Genomic DNA, 15,287 nt, shown 5'->3' with positions numbered 1-15,287 from the left:
TCTGCTTAGTTTGAACTGATTTCTTCTTCTCCTTGCTCCGAGCCATGGCTTGATTACCACCCAGACTCGATGACCCTCGTCGAGCAGGAAGTAGACCTGGCTTCAGTGACTTCACCAAAAGAGCACACAAAGCAAAGGACTCACCAAATTATCGAGCTATACTTTCTTGGCTTTTGACTAACATTTATTTAGGTATGATAATTTTAACTATTTTATATCTATGATATTTGATAATCCTTATTTTTTGGAGTGATATACTTTCTTTCTTTTTTTTTAGAGGAAGTGATGTACTACTCATTTAAATTCAAATAGGTATGATAATTTTAACTATTTTATATCTATGATATTTGATAATCAAGTGATATACTCGTTCAAATTCAAAATCAAAATAAGATTAGAACAAATCTTATCTTAGGAATATATTTAAAAAAGATTGAGATGGTTTCCTAATCTACGGAAATCTTAACTTGTCTCTCTCTGGATTGATGGACTTGATAAGATAGATTTCAAATTTATTAACTTATTTAGGGATGTTTGACTGAAATTATAAGCGGTTAAATTTATTTGATAAAACCATCTTCAAGCAACTTATAAGATATCAAAATAAGTTGTTTGAAGTTATTTTTAAAAAATTAAAATTTTTTATTTTAACATTTTATTTCTCTAAAATATCTTTGGATATTTTCATAAATTTGTGTCGTGCCATTAAATATTATTTTAAAGTGTTTTCCATGAAAATCATTTTTTCTAAATAAAATATAAAACAGTTTTTTTAAATATAGTTTTATTATAAATACATATGTACAACTATTTACATTACTTTCATTTTCTAGCATATCTTCTAGTACCAAATATATCATCTTTAACTTATTTAAAATAAATTTATTCAATCACTTTGAATTTGGAAAATAACCTAGGTCAACTATTTTTTTTTTTAAATAAAAAATGACCTCCCCAAGTATACCTCCCTAAGTCTATTTGAAACACACTACATAAAGTCGTGTTTTTTTAATAAATAAATAAATAATGGTTTATCAAGATTAAAAACACATATCCATTTTATCAACATATTTTTAAAATATCCTGACAGATTATAAACTTTTAAAACAACTTATGAATTGTTTTTAACACGTTTGGCCAAAGACACTATTAGATGAGCACTCTGTGTCAAATCATGAAATTTTATGAATTGTTTTTAATATGTTTGGCCAAAGACACTGTTAGATGAGCACTCCGTATCAAATCATGAAATTTCAACAATAACCGCAATGAATTTCATATACACCAAAATAAATATCATTTCAAATTCATCCCTCAAATCAAATTCATAAGATCCAGCATAAAAAAATTAACAAAATCAATTCTACCCACAACAATCAAATTTTCTCCACATTTCAAAATTTAAAAATTCACAAATCATGTCTACATTGTTATTCCCTTGAAAAAAAAAAAACCCAAACATTATCACAAAATAGTCACATATTAATCGTTTATAGTTTATATAAAAATTAACCAAACTCCAAAAATAATGAGCCACAAAAAATATCAATTTAACAAGCATACAAGGCGTGTAATGTATAGCGACATCAGTGTATATAGAATTATGAATAGGGCGAAGTTGGTTCATCTGAGAAGAAAAAATTAGACGCAAATTTTATTTTATATAAAAAAAATGTATATATAATATAATACAAAGACGAATTATTATTTATTATTGGACCCACAACGTCATGGACCACAAATCCAAATTTCATTCTCATGCCAGCCTCGTCCTGAGTTGTGACACACCACAACGTGCAATTTTGTTCCCACTTTGAACAAAATCATTCTACTAAAATACTAAATCCATGTTTTCTACTTCTTTTCACTTGAAATTAATCTAATCCCACATAAGAATTACATGTATTATACAAAATTCACAAATTAATCAATGCATCCCACTGTTCATACCAATATAGGTTGGTTCGATCGATGCTAGCACACGAGCAACGTTCTAACATTTGATTCAAACGTCATATAATTCAATTGGGCGACATGAAAAACCGATGGTACTTTGGAATAAATTGTGTTATGAATAATCTCTAATCAAACCATCATTCTCATGTTATAAGCAAAAGTAAAGAATAGTTTGCGAAACAGATTGACCTAAAATCAAATAAGATATACGTCTCACAAACGTTGGTGGACGGTCTTTTTGTGAAAAGACATGAAAATGCAGCCTACTATTCAAAAAACTTCCCCAAGAAATAGTCTCACCGACACTTTGTGGGTCATACTCTAGCATTAATCAATTCGATTATTTATATCAAGAGATTTTCAAATCTGAACATGATTCGCTGATAATAAAGATAAAGATTAAAAAAAATCATAGATTCAAACAACTGGCAATCTACAAAAATGAGTAAATCGATTAATTATATATAGAAATAAAGTAAAAGTCTGCGTTGAATCAGTAATTTAATGAAACAAATCGGAAGCATAATGGGAATTTTTTTTTCAAGGATGAATGAGATCTGTAGAATGTGATGAGCAAAGGGTGTGTAAAGAACAACTCCATGTGTAATCTGATCTATAATAATGGAAAATTGGAGTTACTACAGGAACTCTCGCCTGGCGGCGTAGCCGTATTCCGAGCGCCGGAGGTTATGCTGCCGCTTCTTGTAAACAAACGCCCCGACCCCGACAATGGCCGCCGCGCCGATGACTCCGATCGCTATACCGGCCTTCTTCCCTCCGCTCATCCCACCGGAGGGCCCATCGTCCGACTGGTCCGTCTGATTCTCACGGTTAACGCCGCCGCTCCCCAGAGGCACAGGTGGAGGAGATTTCGGTTCGTCCGCCGCCGGGGATGGAGCCGGAGAAGGGGAAGGGGTGGGGGAGGGATCTTGCGGCGGAGGGGCGGGAGGGGAGTAGTGGGTGTTGGCTGGAGACGGTGAAGGGGTTGTCGGCGGGGGTGGGAGGACTTGTGCAGGCGGTTGTGGGGAAGGAGATGGTGAAGCTTCCGGCGCGGCGGAAAAAGGACGCAAGAGGAGGAGGAATGCAGTGAAGAAAAGGGGCAGAGTGTATGAAGAAGCCATTGTAGAAGAAGGAAGATGTGAAGAATGGGGGATTAAAAATCCGGAGGAGAGTTGAATCCTTGAAGACGTGATGGGATTAATGTGATAAAATAATCTTTGGGATCTAAGAATTTTGAAAGAGAGACGAGAAGATGGCGGTTGAAATAGCGGATCTAGGGGAGGGCAGATTATATTATATATATTATATTATATCTATTCCTATATATTATGAAAGAATTCTTTGGTGGTTGACTGTGTGTACATTAAAATAATATATAAATTAAAAAAAAAATACCACCACTTTTTTCCATTATTTCATTTTTTTTTTCAATTATGATTTCTTTTTTTCTTCTTTTTTTCATTTAAATATTTTTTTTATTTTCTCACCAATTTTTATATTTAATATATAATACAATAATTTTATTTGAAAGTTTTAATTGAAATATAATTTTATTATAAAAATGGCCTATTTAGTACGCAATGCGTGCAACAAAGTGTGTTGAGTATGTGTCTTCAAAGTTGGTCCATTGGGCTTTATAATTTGACTAATGGGTCAATTCTATGTTATCTCGGTGGCCAAGGGATAATATTGATTTAAAGCCCATTAGTTTAAGTTAACCCAATAGGAAAAGGGCCCAACAAGAGTTTGTGACCGTTAAGAAGGAATCTCAAGCTTCGGTTATAAGCTAGAGGATCAGTTATCAGGGAAGGCACTCTCTCAACTCTCTAAGTCTGCAATCTCAAGGATCACCAGCGGAAAATCAAGACTCAAGGACGTCGATCAAGAAGAAGGATAAACAAGTTAATCTGGAGCTCTGATAAGATTTGTTTTCTTCTTTAGATTGTAATCGGAAGAGATTGGTCTACGGTTGTATCTTTCAAACTTGAGATTCCAGTAATAAGATTGGTTCTATTTCCCCGTGGATGTAGGCAGATTAAAGTGCCGAACCACGTAATCTGTGTGTTGATTAATTCCTATTTGTTTGTGATAATCTGCTATAAGATTGTATGTGCATAGATTGGTTTGTTCATCTTGGTGTTTGATTAATCACGGTGGATTGAGATTCTTGTTGTTCGAGTAAACTTCTGGTTTGAATTACATTGATTGTATAACAGTGGCGCCGTCTGTGGGAATCGAAGACAAGATGGGGTCAATGAAATTCGATATAGAAAAGTTTACGGGCAAGAATGATTTTGCCTTGTGGAGAATTAAGATGAGGGCCATTCTTGTGCAGCAGGGATGGGTAGATGCTTTCAAGACAAAGGAGGAAATGCCGAGTTCTTTGGATGAGAAACAGAAGGACGAAATCTTGGATAAAGCACAGTGTGCTATAATCTTATGTCTAGGAGATAAACCATTGAGAGAGGTATGTCGAGAGAGATCAGCTGCTGCTATGTGGACCAAACTGGAAAGTATCTATATGACCAAGTCATTAGCTAACAGATTGTATCTCAAGCAAAGATTGTACTCCTTCAAGATACAAGATGGTAAGGGCATTCAAGATCAGATTGATGAGTTTGTTAAAATTCTGGATGATTTGGAAAATGTGGAGGTTAAACTCGAGGAAGAGGATAAGGCACTCATACTGTTGAATGCCTTACCAAAGTCATATGAAAACTTTAAAGATGCTATGCTCTATGGGAGAGATCAAACTATCTCTTTGGACGAAGTTCAGTCTGCAATTCAGTCTAAAGAGTTACAGAAGAAGCTGCAATTTACTGGGGAGATATTTGGTGAAGGGTTAACTGCTAGGGGCAGGACAGAAAAGAGAAATTATAACTCTAACAGGAACAGATCTAGATCAAAAAGCAAAACAAAATTTAAATGTTTTCTATGTCATAAGGAGGGACATTTCAAAAGAGATTGTCCAGAGTTTAAGAAAAGAAAATCATTCGAAAGGAACAAAGACCAATCAGGTGAAGCAGCAATGGTATCTGAAGGGTATGAATCTGCAGAGGCTTTGGTATTGACAGATGATAATATGAAGAATGAATGGATAATGGATTCAGGCTGTACTTTTCACATGTGTCCTATTAAATCCTGGTTTCAAGATTTAAATGAATCAGATCAAGGAGTTGTATTACTGGGAAATGAGAAATCATGCAAAGTAAAAGGAGTAGGCAACATTAGACTACTGATGCATGATGGTATAGAGAGAATTCTTAAAGAAGTTAGGTTTGTTCCTGAGCTCAAGAGGAACCTAATATCTTTAGGTACTCTAGAGTCCAGTGGATATGCTTTTAAATGTGAAAATGCAGTAATGAAAGTATCCAAGGGATCACTGGTAGTGATGAAAGGAAATCGAATGAATTCACTCTATGTATTACAAGCCAAAACAGTGATTGGATGTTCTGCAATGCTTCAAGATAAGACAGACAAGTCTAAACTGTGGCATATGAGACTAGGGCATGTTGGACAAAAAGGATTAGAAGAACTATCGAAGAAAGGCTTACTGTGTGGAGACAAAATAAAAGGATCAGAGCTATGTGAATTTTGTATTTTGGGAAAGTCAAAGAGAGTGTCTTTTGATTCAGGAAAGCACACTTCTACAAGACCTCTAGAATACATACATGCAGATCTTTGGGGCCCTTCAAGAACTCAAACACATGGAGGAAGCTGTTATTTTTTATCCATAATTGATGACTATACAAGAAAAGTATGGACCTATCTTCTGAAAACAAAGGATGAAACATCAATTAAGTTTAAGGAATGGTTGCTGCAAACAGAAAATGAAACAGATCGGAAAGTGAAGTTCTTGAGAACTGATAATGGATTGGAATTCCTATCCAAGGAGTTCAATGAGATATGTAGACAGAGAGGGATCACAAGACATCTCTTGGTTCCAGGCACACCACAACAAAATGGGGTAGCCGAGAGAATGAATAGGACCTTACTAGAGAGAGTGAGGTGTTTGATTCTGAATGCAGGGTTACCAAAACAATTCTGGGGTGAAGCTTTGGCAACAGCAACATATTTGATTAATAGATGTCCATCAAATGCTTTGAACTTGAAAACACCTATGGAATTGTGGAAAGAAGTTCCTGAAGACTATTCAAAGTTGAAGGTGTTTGGATGCTTGGCTTATGCTCATATAAGACAAGATAAGTTGGAACCAAGAGCAACAAGATGCATCTTTGTAGGTTATCCAGAAGGAGTAAAAGGCTACAAGGTTTGGAACTTGGATAAAACAGGTCCTAGATGTTTCAATACAAGGGATGTCACTTTTGATGAATCAAAAATGGCATATAAACTCAAGAACATTGATGCCTCTGATGAGTCAAACAAGAATCTGGATATGCAAGTTGAGGTGGAGCCCTTATCAGAAATAGAAATTGCTGATACAGATCAAAGAAGTGATGATATTGAGCAAGAATCTACTCCAAGTAATCCTACACACAATGATGACAATCTTAGCTCTTATAAACTGGCCAGGGACAGGCAGAGAAGAGAAATCAGACCTCCTCAGAGGTTTGCTGAAGCAGATATGATTTCATATGCCCTACACACAGCAGGAAAGGTGGGATATGCTGAACCTTCTTCTTATGAAGATGCAATTTCCAGTAGAAATAAAGATCATTGGCAAAAGGCAATGAAGGAAGAACTAGATTCACTCTTAAAGAACAAAACTTGGAAATTAACAGAAAAAAAGGAAGGTGACAGAATACTGGGATGTAAGTGGATTTATAAGCTTAAAGAGGATTCCACAGCAGTAGAGAAAGTAAAGTTCAAAGCCCGGCTTGTGGCTAAAGGTTACTCTCAGATTGAAGGGATAGACTGCAATGAAATTTACTCCCCAGTGGTTAAACACTCCTCTATAAGGATAATCTTGGCCATAGTTACACAGATGAATTTGTAACTAGAACAACTAGATGTCAAAACAGCTTTCTTACATGGAGATTTAGAAGAGAAAATTCTAATGGAACTTCCTAAAGGACATCAGTACATCAATGCTGGAAATAAGGTCTGCTTACTAAAAAGGTCTTTATATGGACTTAAACAAAGCCCTCGACAATGGTATAAGAAGTTCGATGAGTTCATGGAAAGAATAAACTTCAAAAGGAGCTGTTTTGATAGTTTTGTTTATTATAAGACAGAGAAAGATCAATCTAATACCTATCTTCTTCTATATGTTGATGATATGCTTATTGCAAGCAAAAATAAAAGAGATATAGAAGAATTGAAAAGAAAACTCAGCAAGGAGTTTGAAATGAAGGACTTAGGAGAGGCTAAAAGAATTCTGGGTATGGATATTGAAAGAAACCGAGAAAAGCAAAGCCTTTTCTTGAATCAAGAAGCATACATCATCAAAGTATTGAAGAAATTCAATATGGATGAATCAAAGGCAACGATTACTCCTTTAGGCCAGCACATAAAGCTATCTTCATATCAGTCTCCTAACAGTGAATCAGAGAAACAAGAAATGAATAAAGTTTCCTATTCGAATGGTGTTGGAAGTATTATGTATGGGATGGTCTGTAGTAGACCAGATTTAGCACATGCTATTAGTGTAGTTTCAAGGTTTATGTCAAATCCTGGAAGAGAACATTGGGAGGCCTTGAAATGGATCCTAAGATACTTAAAAGGATCAACAGGTCTAGGACTCATGTTCCAAAAACAAGAAATTTCAGACAAACCAGTAGAAGGATTTGTAGACTCAGACTTTGCAGCTAATCTTGATACAAGGAAGTCTCTTACAGGCTACCTATTTACTGTCTTTGGAACGGCAGTAAGCTGGAAGGCCATACTACAATCAGTGGTAGCACTCTCTACTACGGAAGCAGAATATATAGCAGTGACTGAGGCAATGAAAGAGGCACTTTGGCTTAAGGGAATAGTGTCTGAACTTGGTTTAAAACAAGAGATAGTAACCATTCACTGTGACAGCCAAAGTGCCATACATTTGTCTAAACATCAAGTATTTCATGAGAGATATAAGCACATAGATGTGAAACTACATTTTGTAAGAGATATCATTGCAAGAGGAGAGGTGGAGCTAAGGAAAATCAAGACTGATGATAATCCAGCCGATGCATTAACTAAAGCACTACCACACACCAAATTCAAACATTGTCTGGATCTGGTTAGTGTGGTTACAAGGACTTAGGTGCAGAATGGAATAAGGGAATGGAACCAACTTCTTGTCAAGGTGGAGATTGTTGAGTATGTGTCTTCAAAGTTGGTTCATTGGGCTTTATAATTTGACTAATGGGTCAATTCTATGTTATCTCGGTGGCCAAGGGATAATATTGATTTAAAGCCCATTAGTTTAAGTTAACCCAATAGGAAAATGGCCCAACAAGAGTTTGTGACCGTTAAGAAGGAATCTCAAGCTTCGGTTATAAGCTAGAGGATCGGTTATCAGGGAAGGCACTCTCTCAACTCTCTAAGTCTGCAATCTCAAGGATCACCAGCGGAAAATCAAGACTCAAGGACGTCGATCAAGAAGAAGGATAAACAAGTTAATCTGGAGCTCTGATAAGATTTGTTTTCTTCTTTAGATTGTAATCGGAAGAGATTGGTCTACGGTTGTATCTTTCAAACTTGAGATTCCAGTAATAAGATTGGTTCTATTTCCCCGTGGATGTAGGCAGATTAAAGTGCCGAACCACGTAATCTGTGTGTTGATTAATTCCTATTTGTTTGTGATAATCTGCTATAAGATTGTATGTGCATAGATTGGTTTGTTCATCTTGGTGTTTGATTAATCACGGTGGATTGAGATTCTTGTTGTTCGAGGAAACTTCTGGTTTGAATTACATTGATTGTATAACAAAGTGACTAATATATAATAAGAAAGGGGATTCCAGTGGATCCTTGAGTTCTAAGGAAGATAAGATCTTGGGCTTTTTTTTTCTGAATCTCAACCTATGTGAATGAACCCGTCTCTAAAAATAAATAAACTCTTTTAAAAGAATTTGTTTTTTTTAATAAAAAAAAATCGTGTAAAGGAAATTTCGAATCATTTTGCGACCTTGATGCAGTAGGCTGATGATAACCGTTGTTGTTCGGGGTGAAAAGCTGTCGTTATGACGTTCAGACTTCAGTCTCTTGTTTGGTGGATTGATCGATGTTCTGACCTTTATTTATAGGAGAGTCGAGTTTTAAGAACTCGTAACTATAGAATTTAAAAAATTTCTAGTGTTTACGTATTTATGTTCTTTTCTGATATTTGCTAGAAAGTTATGTATATCCTGTTCGATCAAACCTTATTTGCTGAGTGTTTATACGAACACTTATCACTTACTTCGTCTTCTCACATAAAAGTGAGGAAGAACTTAAAGATCACGATGAAAAGACCTAGTTTTGAGGACAGTGTCGAAGAGATTTCAAGTTATTGTTATGATCATGTTATTCACCTTTCGTTTTTTTTTTTTGTTTTCGAGTTTTTACAACTTCTTCTGATGTAATGAGTTTGAGCAGATAAATCATTAATTATTATTATTATTGTATATCTAGAGAATAAATCAAATCGCGAACTTTTAGATGGATTTGATCAAATAGTTAGATTTAAATTAGATAAAGTTTGTGAGCAATGTTGGAAGAAAAGAAGAAAAAAACAGAGTATTGTTATCGGTTTGTTTGAAAATAACGATATTTTTTTATATAGAAACAGTTTTTAATTATACAAATAAATAATACGTGTTTCTTTTGTTTTGGCCACTCCAAGACCATTTGCATTTTGCACGCAACTTCACATGCATATATCGTTTAACTCCTCTGTTTCCAAACATTAATATAGAGCCCATAACCCATGTTTTCCTTCTTTGAATGTTACGTTGCTGCAAAGTGTAATCATATGTATCAGAATTACGAAAAAGAAATCGCGTCCGATTGTTGGATGTGATGAAACTGTAATCTAATAATTTTTTAGATATCATAATTCTTTTATTTATGAACAAATTTATTAGTCAACAAAGTAAAATGAAAATTATTAAATTCATAGTAAACTGATTGGTGTTTTGGGTTTGTTTTTCAAATTCACCGAAAATGCTCCTCTACCCGTGTTCTTCCAGTTTCCCTCTCCAGCTCGAACACGTTAATTACCTCTCAAAACACTTCCAAAATTAGCATGATCAACTCACATTTGTGTTCACGTCATATTAATTAATACTCGTTGCTTTCACGGCCACGTAAACGGAAAAAATACAAACTAAAGCAAAATAAACTATCCTATAGGTCATTCGCGTAAATAACTTTTCGACTACGCTATGTAGTTCACAAGAAAGTAGATGTTGTAGAAGAGGTACTTATCCGTCTGTAGCATCAAATTTTCCAACATTCGCGTATATCACATTATTATTTTATTTTTATTTTTATTGCTTCAAGTCTATAACATGAAGCTATGTTTCATTTGTAGTTTAGATTTGTTACAATGCTATTAATAATTTTTTGGCTTACATTGTCGCATGCGCTTGGAAATTTAATTGGGATTTGATCGGCATTATGTTTAATCCTTCTTTCGTAGGGCATTTTTTAGGTGTTGAACTTGAACAGTACTATATGTATTGATATTATTATATTCCTTGATTTCGAACTTGTCGATGTCAGGACGTTATATATGTTTTACCATAATGTTGTTTAATATTTTCGTTAAATATCAAAGTAAAATGTATATTATAAAAAATATTAATATATTACGTTATTGCGTATGGCTCAATGACTAGTATTATAATACAAGAACAAACATTATTAAAAAAATACACAAAAGGAAACCTAATTAATGGTGTGCAACCGAAATTAAACCCTTAATTTCCACATATATAACATTTATGACCAAGTTAATTTATATATGAACTTCTCAAATTACATGTCTCCAACTATTAAATTACACTACATACTACTACACAACACACTCGGGCAATTCATGCAGTTATATATCGATCATATAATACCTTGTTTTCCAATCCATACAGCTAAAAAAAAAACATAAATAATCATACTTCTAACATAGCGAAAAACTCGTCTTGTTACGGAAGTTTCATGCATGTTTTATGCAGCTCGGAAACAGGAATTACAGTCGAATTATTGTAACCGATCGATATCGAAATCCAACATATATATAATATATATGCCTCAATTAAGCATTGCTCCTGTGAGATCCGAAAGCTTTAACGGCAGCTGCTCTTATGATGTACTTGTGATAGAATGCAGCAATTGCAGCTCCAATGAATGGTCCAACCCAGAAAAGCCACTGTATTACGTACACAAAATACATTTAAGTATCTTATCATATAAATTAATTATGTGAGGAATTAATTAATAATATTCACGCATGATCATCCCATACTTGATCATCCCAGACAGCGTTGTTGTTGTAGATCACCGCGGCCCCGAAACTCCGAGCCGGGTTGATTCCCGTGCCAGTGATGGGGCTGGTGGCTAGCACCACCACGAACACGGCGAATCCAATGGGCAGTGGAGCCAAGACCTGCATCAGTTCAATTCAATCAGGAAATTTAAAACATTAATGAGGACTCTAATTGGAATGGGCCGGGTTGGAAATTTTGTGATCCGGTTTGCTAATGGGTCGGGTCGGTTTGGTTGATGGAATGGAAGCCCACTTAGTTCAAAATTGGTCCGATACTTTTCCATTTCACACTTAACTTGATGGGCAAAAGTGAGACAAAATTGATAAATATTAATGGGTAACGTGAGATGGATGTTCCAAATCATAATTTCGATCTTAGAGAATTTAATCATATATCGTTTCGACATATACTTGTAAAACGTTTTTATAAAATTGTTTTTAAAATATTTTTTTATAAAATGTTTTAAAAATAAATGTGTTTGGACAACTGCTGATTTATAAAAACATTTTAACACTTGAGAAGCAATGTTGTTCATATCTGAATTTTGTAGTTCCATTCTATAAACATCTAAAAATGCATCTCAAGTGTTTTTTAAAAACTATACTTGGAGAGGAGAACAATTTTTAAAAAATATTTTTCAAAAACATTTTACAAAAAAATTATTGAAACTCATACTTTAAGTTGTTTTCGCTTATAAAACACTAAAAAAATTTTAAGATACATGTTCAAACGAAACCATAGATTTGAACCATCTTATTGCTTTCAACTAGATTTTAAAGTGAAGTTAAGCTCAAACTCATGATTTTTTAACAACGACTACATTGCATCTCAGCTGCCCGTAACATAAGCCCATAAATATATATATATATATAGAGAGGTGATGGGTCTTAGTTGTTTTTTATTTTGATTTTTTGCAAAACTAAAATCCACCATCGGGTTTTAGTGGTCGGGCATGAAGTGAGGAGGAATTGTTGGGCAGCTGAAAATTTATATATATATATCAGCCCCATATATATCAGCCCCATCAGTTTTGATCCCACGCACCTTAGGGTGCTGAGGATCCACGTACACCCGTGCCCAAAACAACTTCGATTGCCCAAAAATTTTCACTGTAGGATCGTCTCGAAAATGTGAATCCAACGAGGTATCATATGATATAAATTTTAATCTCGGTGGTAGGAGATTTGAAGATGACCGGAAATTAGGTGAAATATGCAATTTCCGACCATCTTCAAATCTCCGACCACCGAGATTGAAATTTGTATCATATAATACATCGTTGGATTTGCATTTTTTAGACGACCCTACCGTAAAAATTTCAAAACAGTCTGAGTAGTTTTAAACATGAATGCACGTGGATCCCTGCACTCTAGGGTGCGTGGAATCATAACTGTCAGCCCCATTATTCAACTAATTATGTCACTAATAGTAGAAAGATTTGCATTTTCGAGCAAAAAAAAAAAAAATATTAGTAAACATTTGCCGTTGGGTCTTAATCATACTACAGAAGTCAACGATATCCAAGTCTAAATAGTTTGTTTTTTAATTAATTTTTTACGATTAAACTTTTTATTATTATTATTTAAAGACACTTTAAATTGGGGGGAAATCATGTGTATGCACTGGAATAATAAAGAAAATAGAAAGGTACTCACAGGGACATGGGAGTCTCTAGCATTTCTTTTGGGATCAGTGGCAGAGAAAACAGTGTACACCAAAACAAAGGTGCCGATGATTTCAGCTCCCAAACCCACGCCTTTACTGTATCCGACGGCCAACCGGTTCGCCCCGCCCCCGTATTTGTTGAAATAAGATGATTGCAATGCCTTCACCAAACCCACGCCGCATATTGCACCCAAACACTGTGCCACCATATACATCAACGTTCTTATTAGCGATACCTTGCGGGCCAAGAACAGCCCGAAAGTCACCGCCGGGTTCAGGTGTCCTCCTGCATGTATATATTTTAATTAATTTCGATGGCCATCATATGACATGATCTAATGTTTGATTAATGTAGAAAAAAAAATTCATATATATGGATTCTCGATTGTAGATATTCATGTTATATATTTGAATTCAAAATTATAAGTTCCATTCAATATTCTGGATTCATAGTATCGAGTTTTGAAAATGTTTTTCGATCGTGTTATTCTAAAAAAAATATTTAGAACCAAAAAATATTATTATTATATGGATTAAAATACATGAATATATAACATCTATATTATTTGTCAAACTATATATTTTCGCAACTTGTCTAGAAATTCATGTGTTGACATGTCGCAAAACATTGCTAACGTGCTATAAACAGACATTTCTAACGTTCTACTATGTATTGTGATGTGTCTAGTGGTCATATCAACATGACCTCCCACAAAATAAAATTAACAAAAAAGAAAAATCAAAAGATATAAGACACAAATTCGATTATAAACCAAAAACCGCAGAAAAATAAACATACAAAATGAAATCAAGGTGTTGAAATTGGTTTAATTACCCGAGATCCCGGCGGTGCAGTAAACAAGCACGAAAATCATTCCCCCAAAAACCCAAGCAATCCCGAGGCTGCCGACGCCGTCACAGCCGCTGCCGCCGTTGTTGGGGTCTATCTGGCTCTCGTACCCTATAACCGTCATGACGGAGACGTAGAGGAAAAGAACGGTGGCGACAAACTCGGCGATCACGGCTCTGTAAAACGACCATCTCGCTAGCTCGTCGAAGCCCACGAGCGGAGCCGGCGGCGGATCATGGTAATCCTTGGCCGGGAAAGCAGATTCGGCGTCGTGCTTGGCCATGGAAATATCTAGTATGCGTTATATATAAGTGAGAGATCACGTAATTTATAGAAAATTCAAATTAAGAGTTGGTAGCAAATGGTATTAAAGGCTCGAGGCTAGCGCCTAGCTGGACCTTCTGGTGAACTTGGACGTAAGAATGCATGCATTATTAATTGCCATTAATTACCTCCACATCTCTCTTATTTTTTTACGTTATATTTTTATATCTCACCACCAAACCATTCCTATATTTTCTATTTATATGGTATATAATAAACGATATATGCTCTTGTATTGTATTTAATTTGACACTTATAATTATCTCGTTTGTATGTTATGATTTTCGCACTTGATCTCATGTAAATGTTGAATATACCAAGTATATATGCAGCATTAGCAGGGGTTTGCGAGAAATTTTTGTGCTTAAATTAAAGAGTCTGCAGGGATGTAGGAGGAAATTAAAGAAAATGAAAGTTTTTTTAAAAAAAAAAACAAAAGTTTGTGGCGACTTAATCCAATTAAAAAAAAAAGTTTATTTACGAATTTTACAAAATATCATTTATTAAAAAAATTATATTATCAATTAACGTTGTTATATTTTTAATTTTTACCAAACTTCAAAATGGAATTTCAATTCCATGGATTTGAAATCCAATTTCAATTCCAAATCCGATTCCAAATTCTATTTTTTAAGCATCCAAACACACTATTATCATAAAACCTCCTATCAATTTCTTCATTTTGTTATATAAATTTTTATTAACTGAATTATATAAGTACGTACTAATTAATATAAATTCTGAGCGAAATTAAATCCACATATAATAAAAATTTTAATATTTACATCATTGACATAAGATTTTCTTTTTATAATTTGAAAATTCACTCATAGATTTAGTGATTAACCAATCGAAATTATATGCTAGGTATGTAAAAATGCTGAGGTTGTGAGAAAAAAAATATGTGGATTAACTTGATTGGATGAGTTTTTTTTTAAAATAAAATAAAAATAAAATGTGTGTAGTGGTAGTGGAGTGGGAAGTTAGAAAGGTATTGTTGGAATATGAAAATACTTCACCAAATGATGGTTTTCATTCTGTCCTCTCCTTTTATATGTAGTAATAGATAATAGATATTAAAA

General features: G+C 34.5%; 2 protein-coding genes across 2 annotated transcripts; both read right to left on the bottom strand.

The window, feature by feature from the left end:
- Window positions 1–2,398: 2,398 nt before the first annotated feature.
- LOC140884479 (uncharacterized) lies at window positions 2,399–3,294 on the bottom strand. The gene has a single exon (XM_073291252.1). The coding sequence runs from the start codon at window positions 3,075–3,077 to the stop codon at window positions 2,595–2,597; it is 483 nt and encodes a 160-aa protein (XP_073147353.1). The 5' UTR covers window positions 3,078–3,294; the 3' UTR covers window positions 2,399–2,594.
- Window positions 3,295–10,816: 7,522 nt separating this feature from the next.
- Window positions 10,817–14,191, bottom strand: LOC140885535 (aquaporin PIP2-2-like). The gene is made up of 4 exons (XM_073292520.1): window positions 13,867–14,191; window positions 13,022–13,317; window positions 11,345–11,485; window positions 10,817–11,248 (listed from the first exon to the last, which is right to left on the bottom strand). Exons 1-4 carry the CDS (start codon window positions 14,162–14,164, stop codon window positions 11,135–11,137), a joined length of 849 nt encoding a protein of 282 aa, XP_073148621.1. The 5' UTR covers window positions 14,165–14,191; the 3' UTR covers window positions 10,817–11,134.
- Between the last annotated feature and the right edge of the window lie 1,096 nt (window positions 14,192–15,287).

The sequence above is a fragment of the Henckelia pumila genome, chromosome 2 (assembly GCF_033568475.1).
Source record: "Henckelia pumila isolate YLH828 chromosome 2, ASM3356847v2, whole genome shotgun sequence".
In the NCBI taxonomy this organism is placed as follows: Eukaryota; Viridiplantae; Streptophyta; class Magnoliopsida; order Lamiales; family Gesneriaceae; genus Henckelia; species Henckelia pumila.
This window is presented reverse-complemented; position numbering and strand designations above follow the sequence as displayed.

Excerpts from the sequence above, each read along its gene's own strand:
- LOC140884479 (XM_073291252.1), bottom strand. The coding sequence starts at position 3,077 with ATGGCTTCTTCATACACTCTGCCCCTTTTCTTCACTGCATTCCTCCTC.
- LOC140885535 (XM_073292520.1), bottom strand. The coding sequence starts at position 14,164 with ATGGCCAAGCACGACGCCGAATCTGCTTTCCCGGCCAAGGATTACCAT. Across the intron at positions 13,318-13,866 it reads CTGCACCGCCGGGATCTCGG|GAGGACACCTGAACCCGGCG; the intron begins GTAATTAAACCA and ends ATATACATGCAG. Across the intron at positions 11,249-11,344 it reads ACGCTGTCTGGGATGATCAA|TGGCTTTTCTGGGTTGGACC; the intron begins GTATGGGATGAT and ends TACGTAATACAG.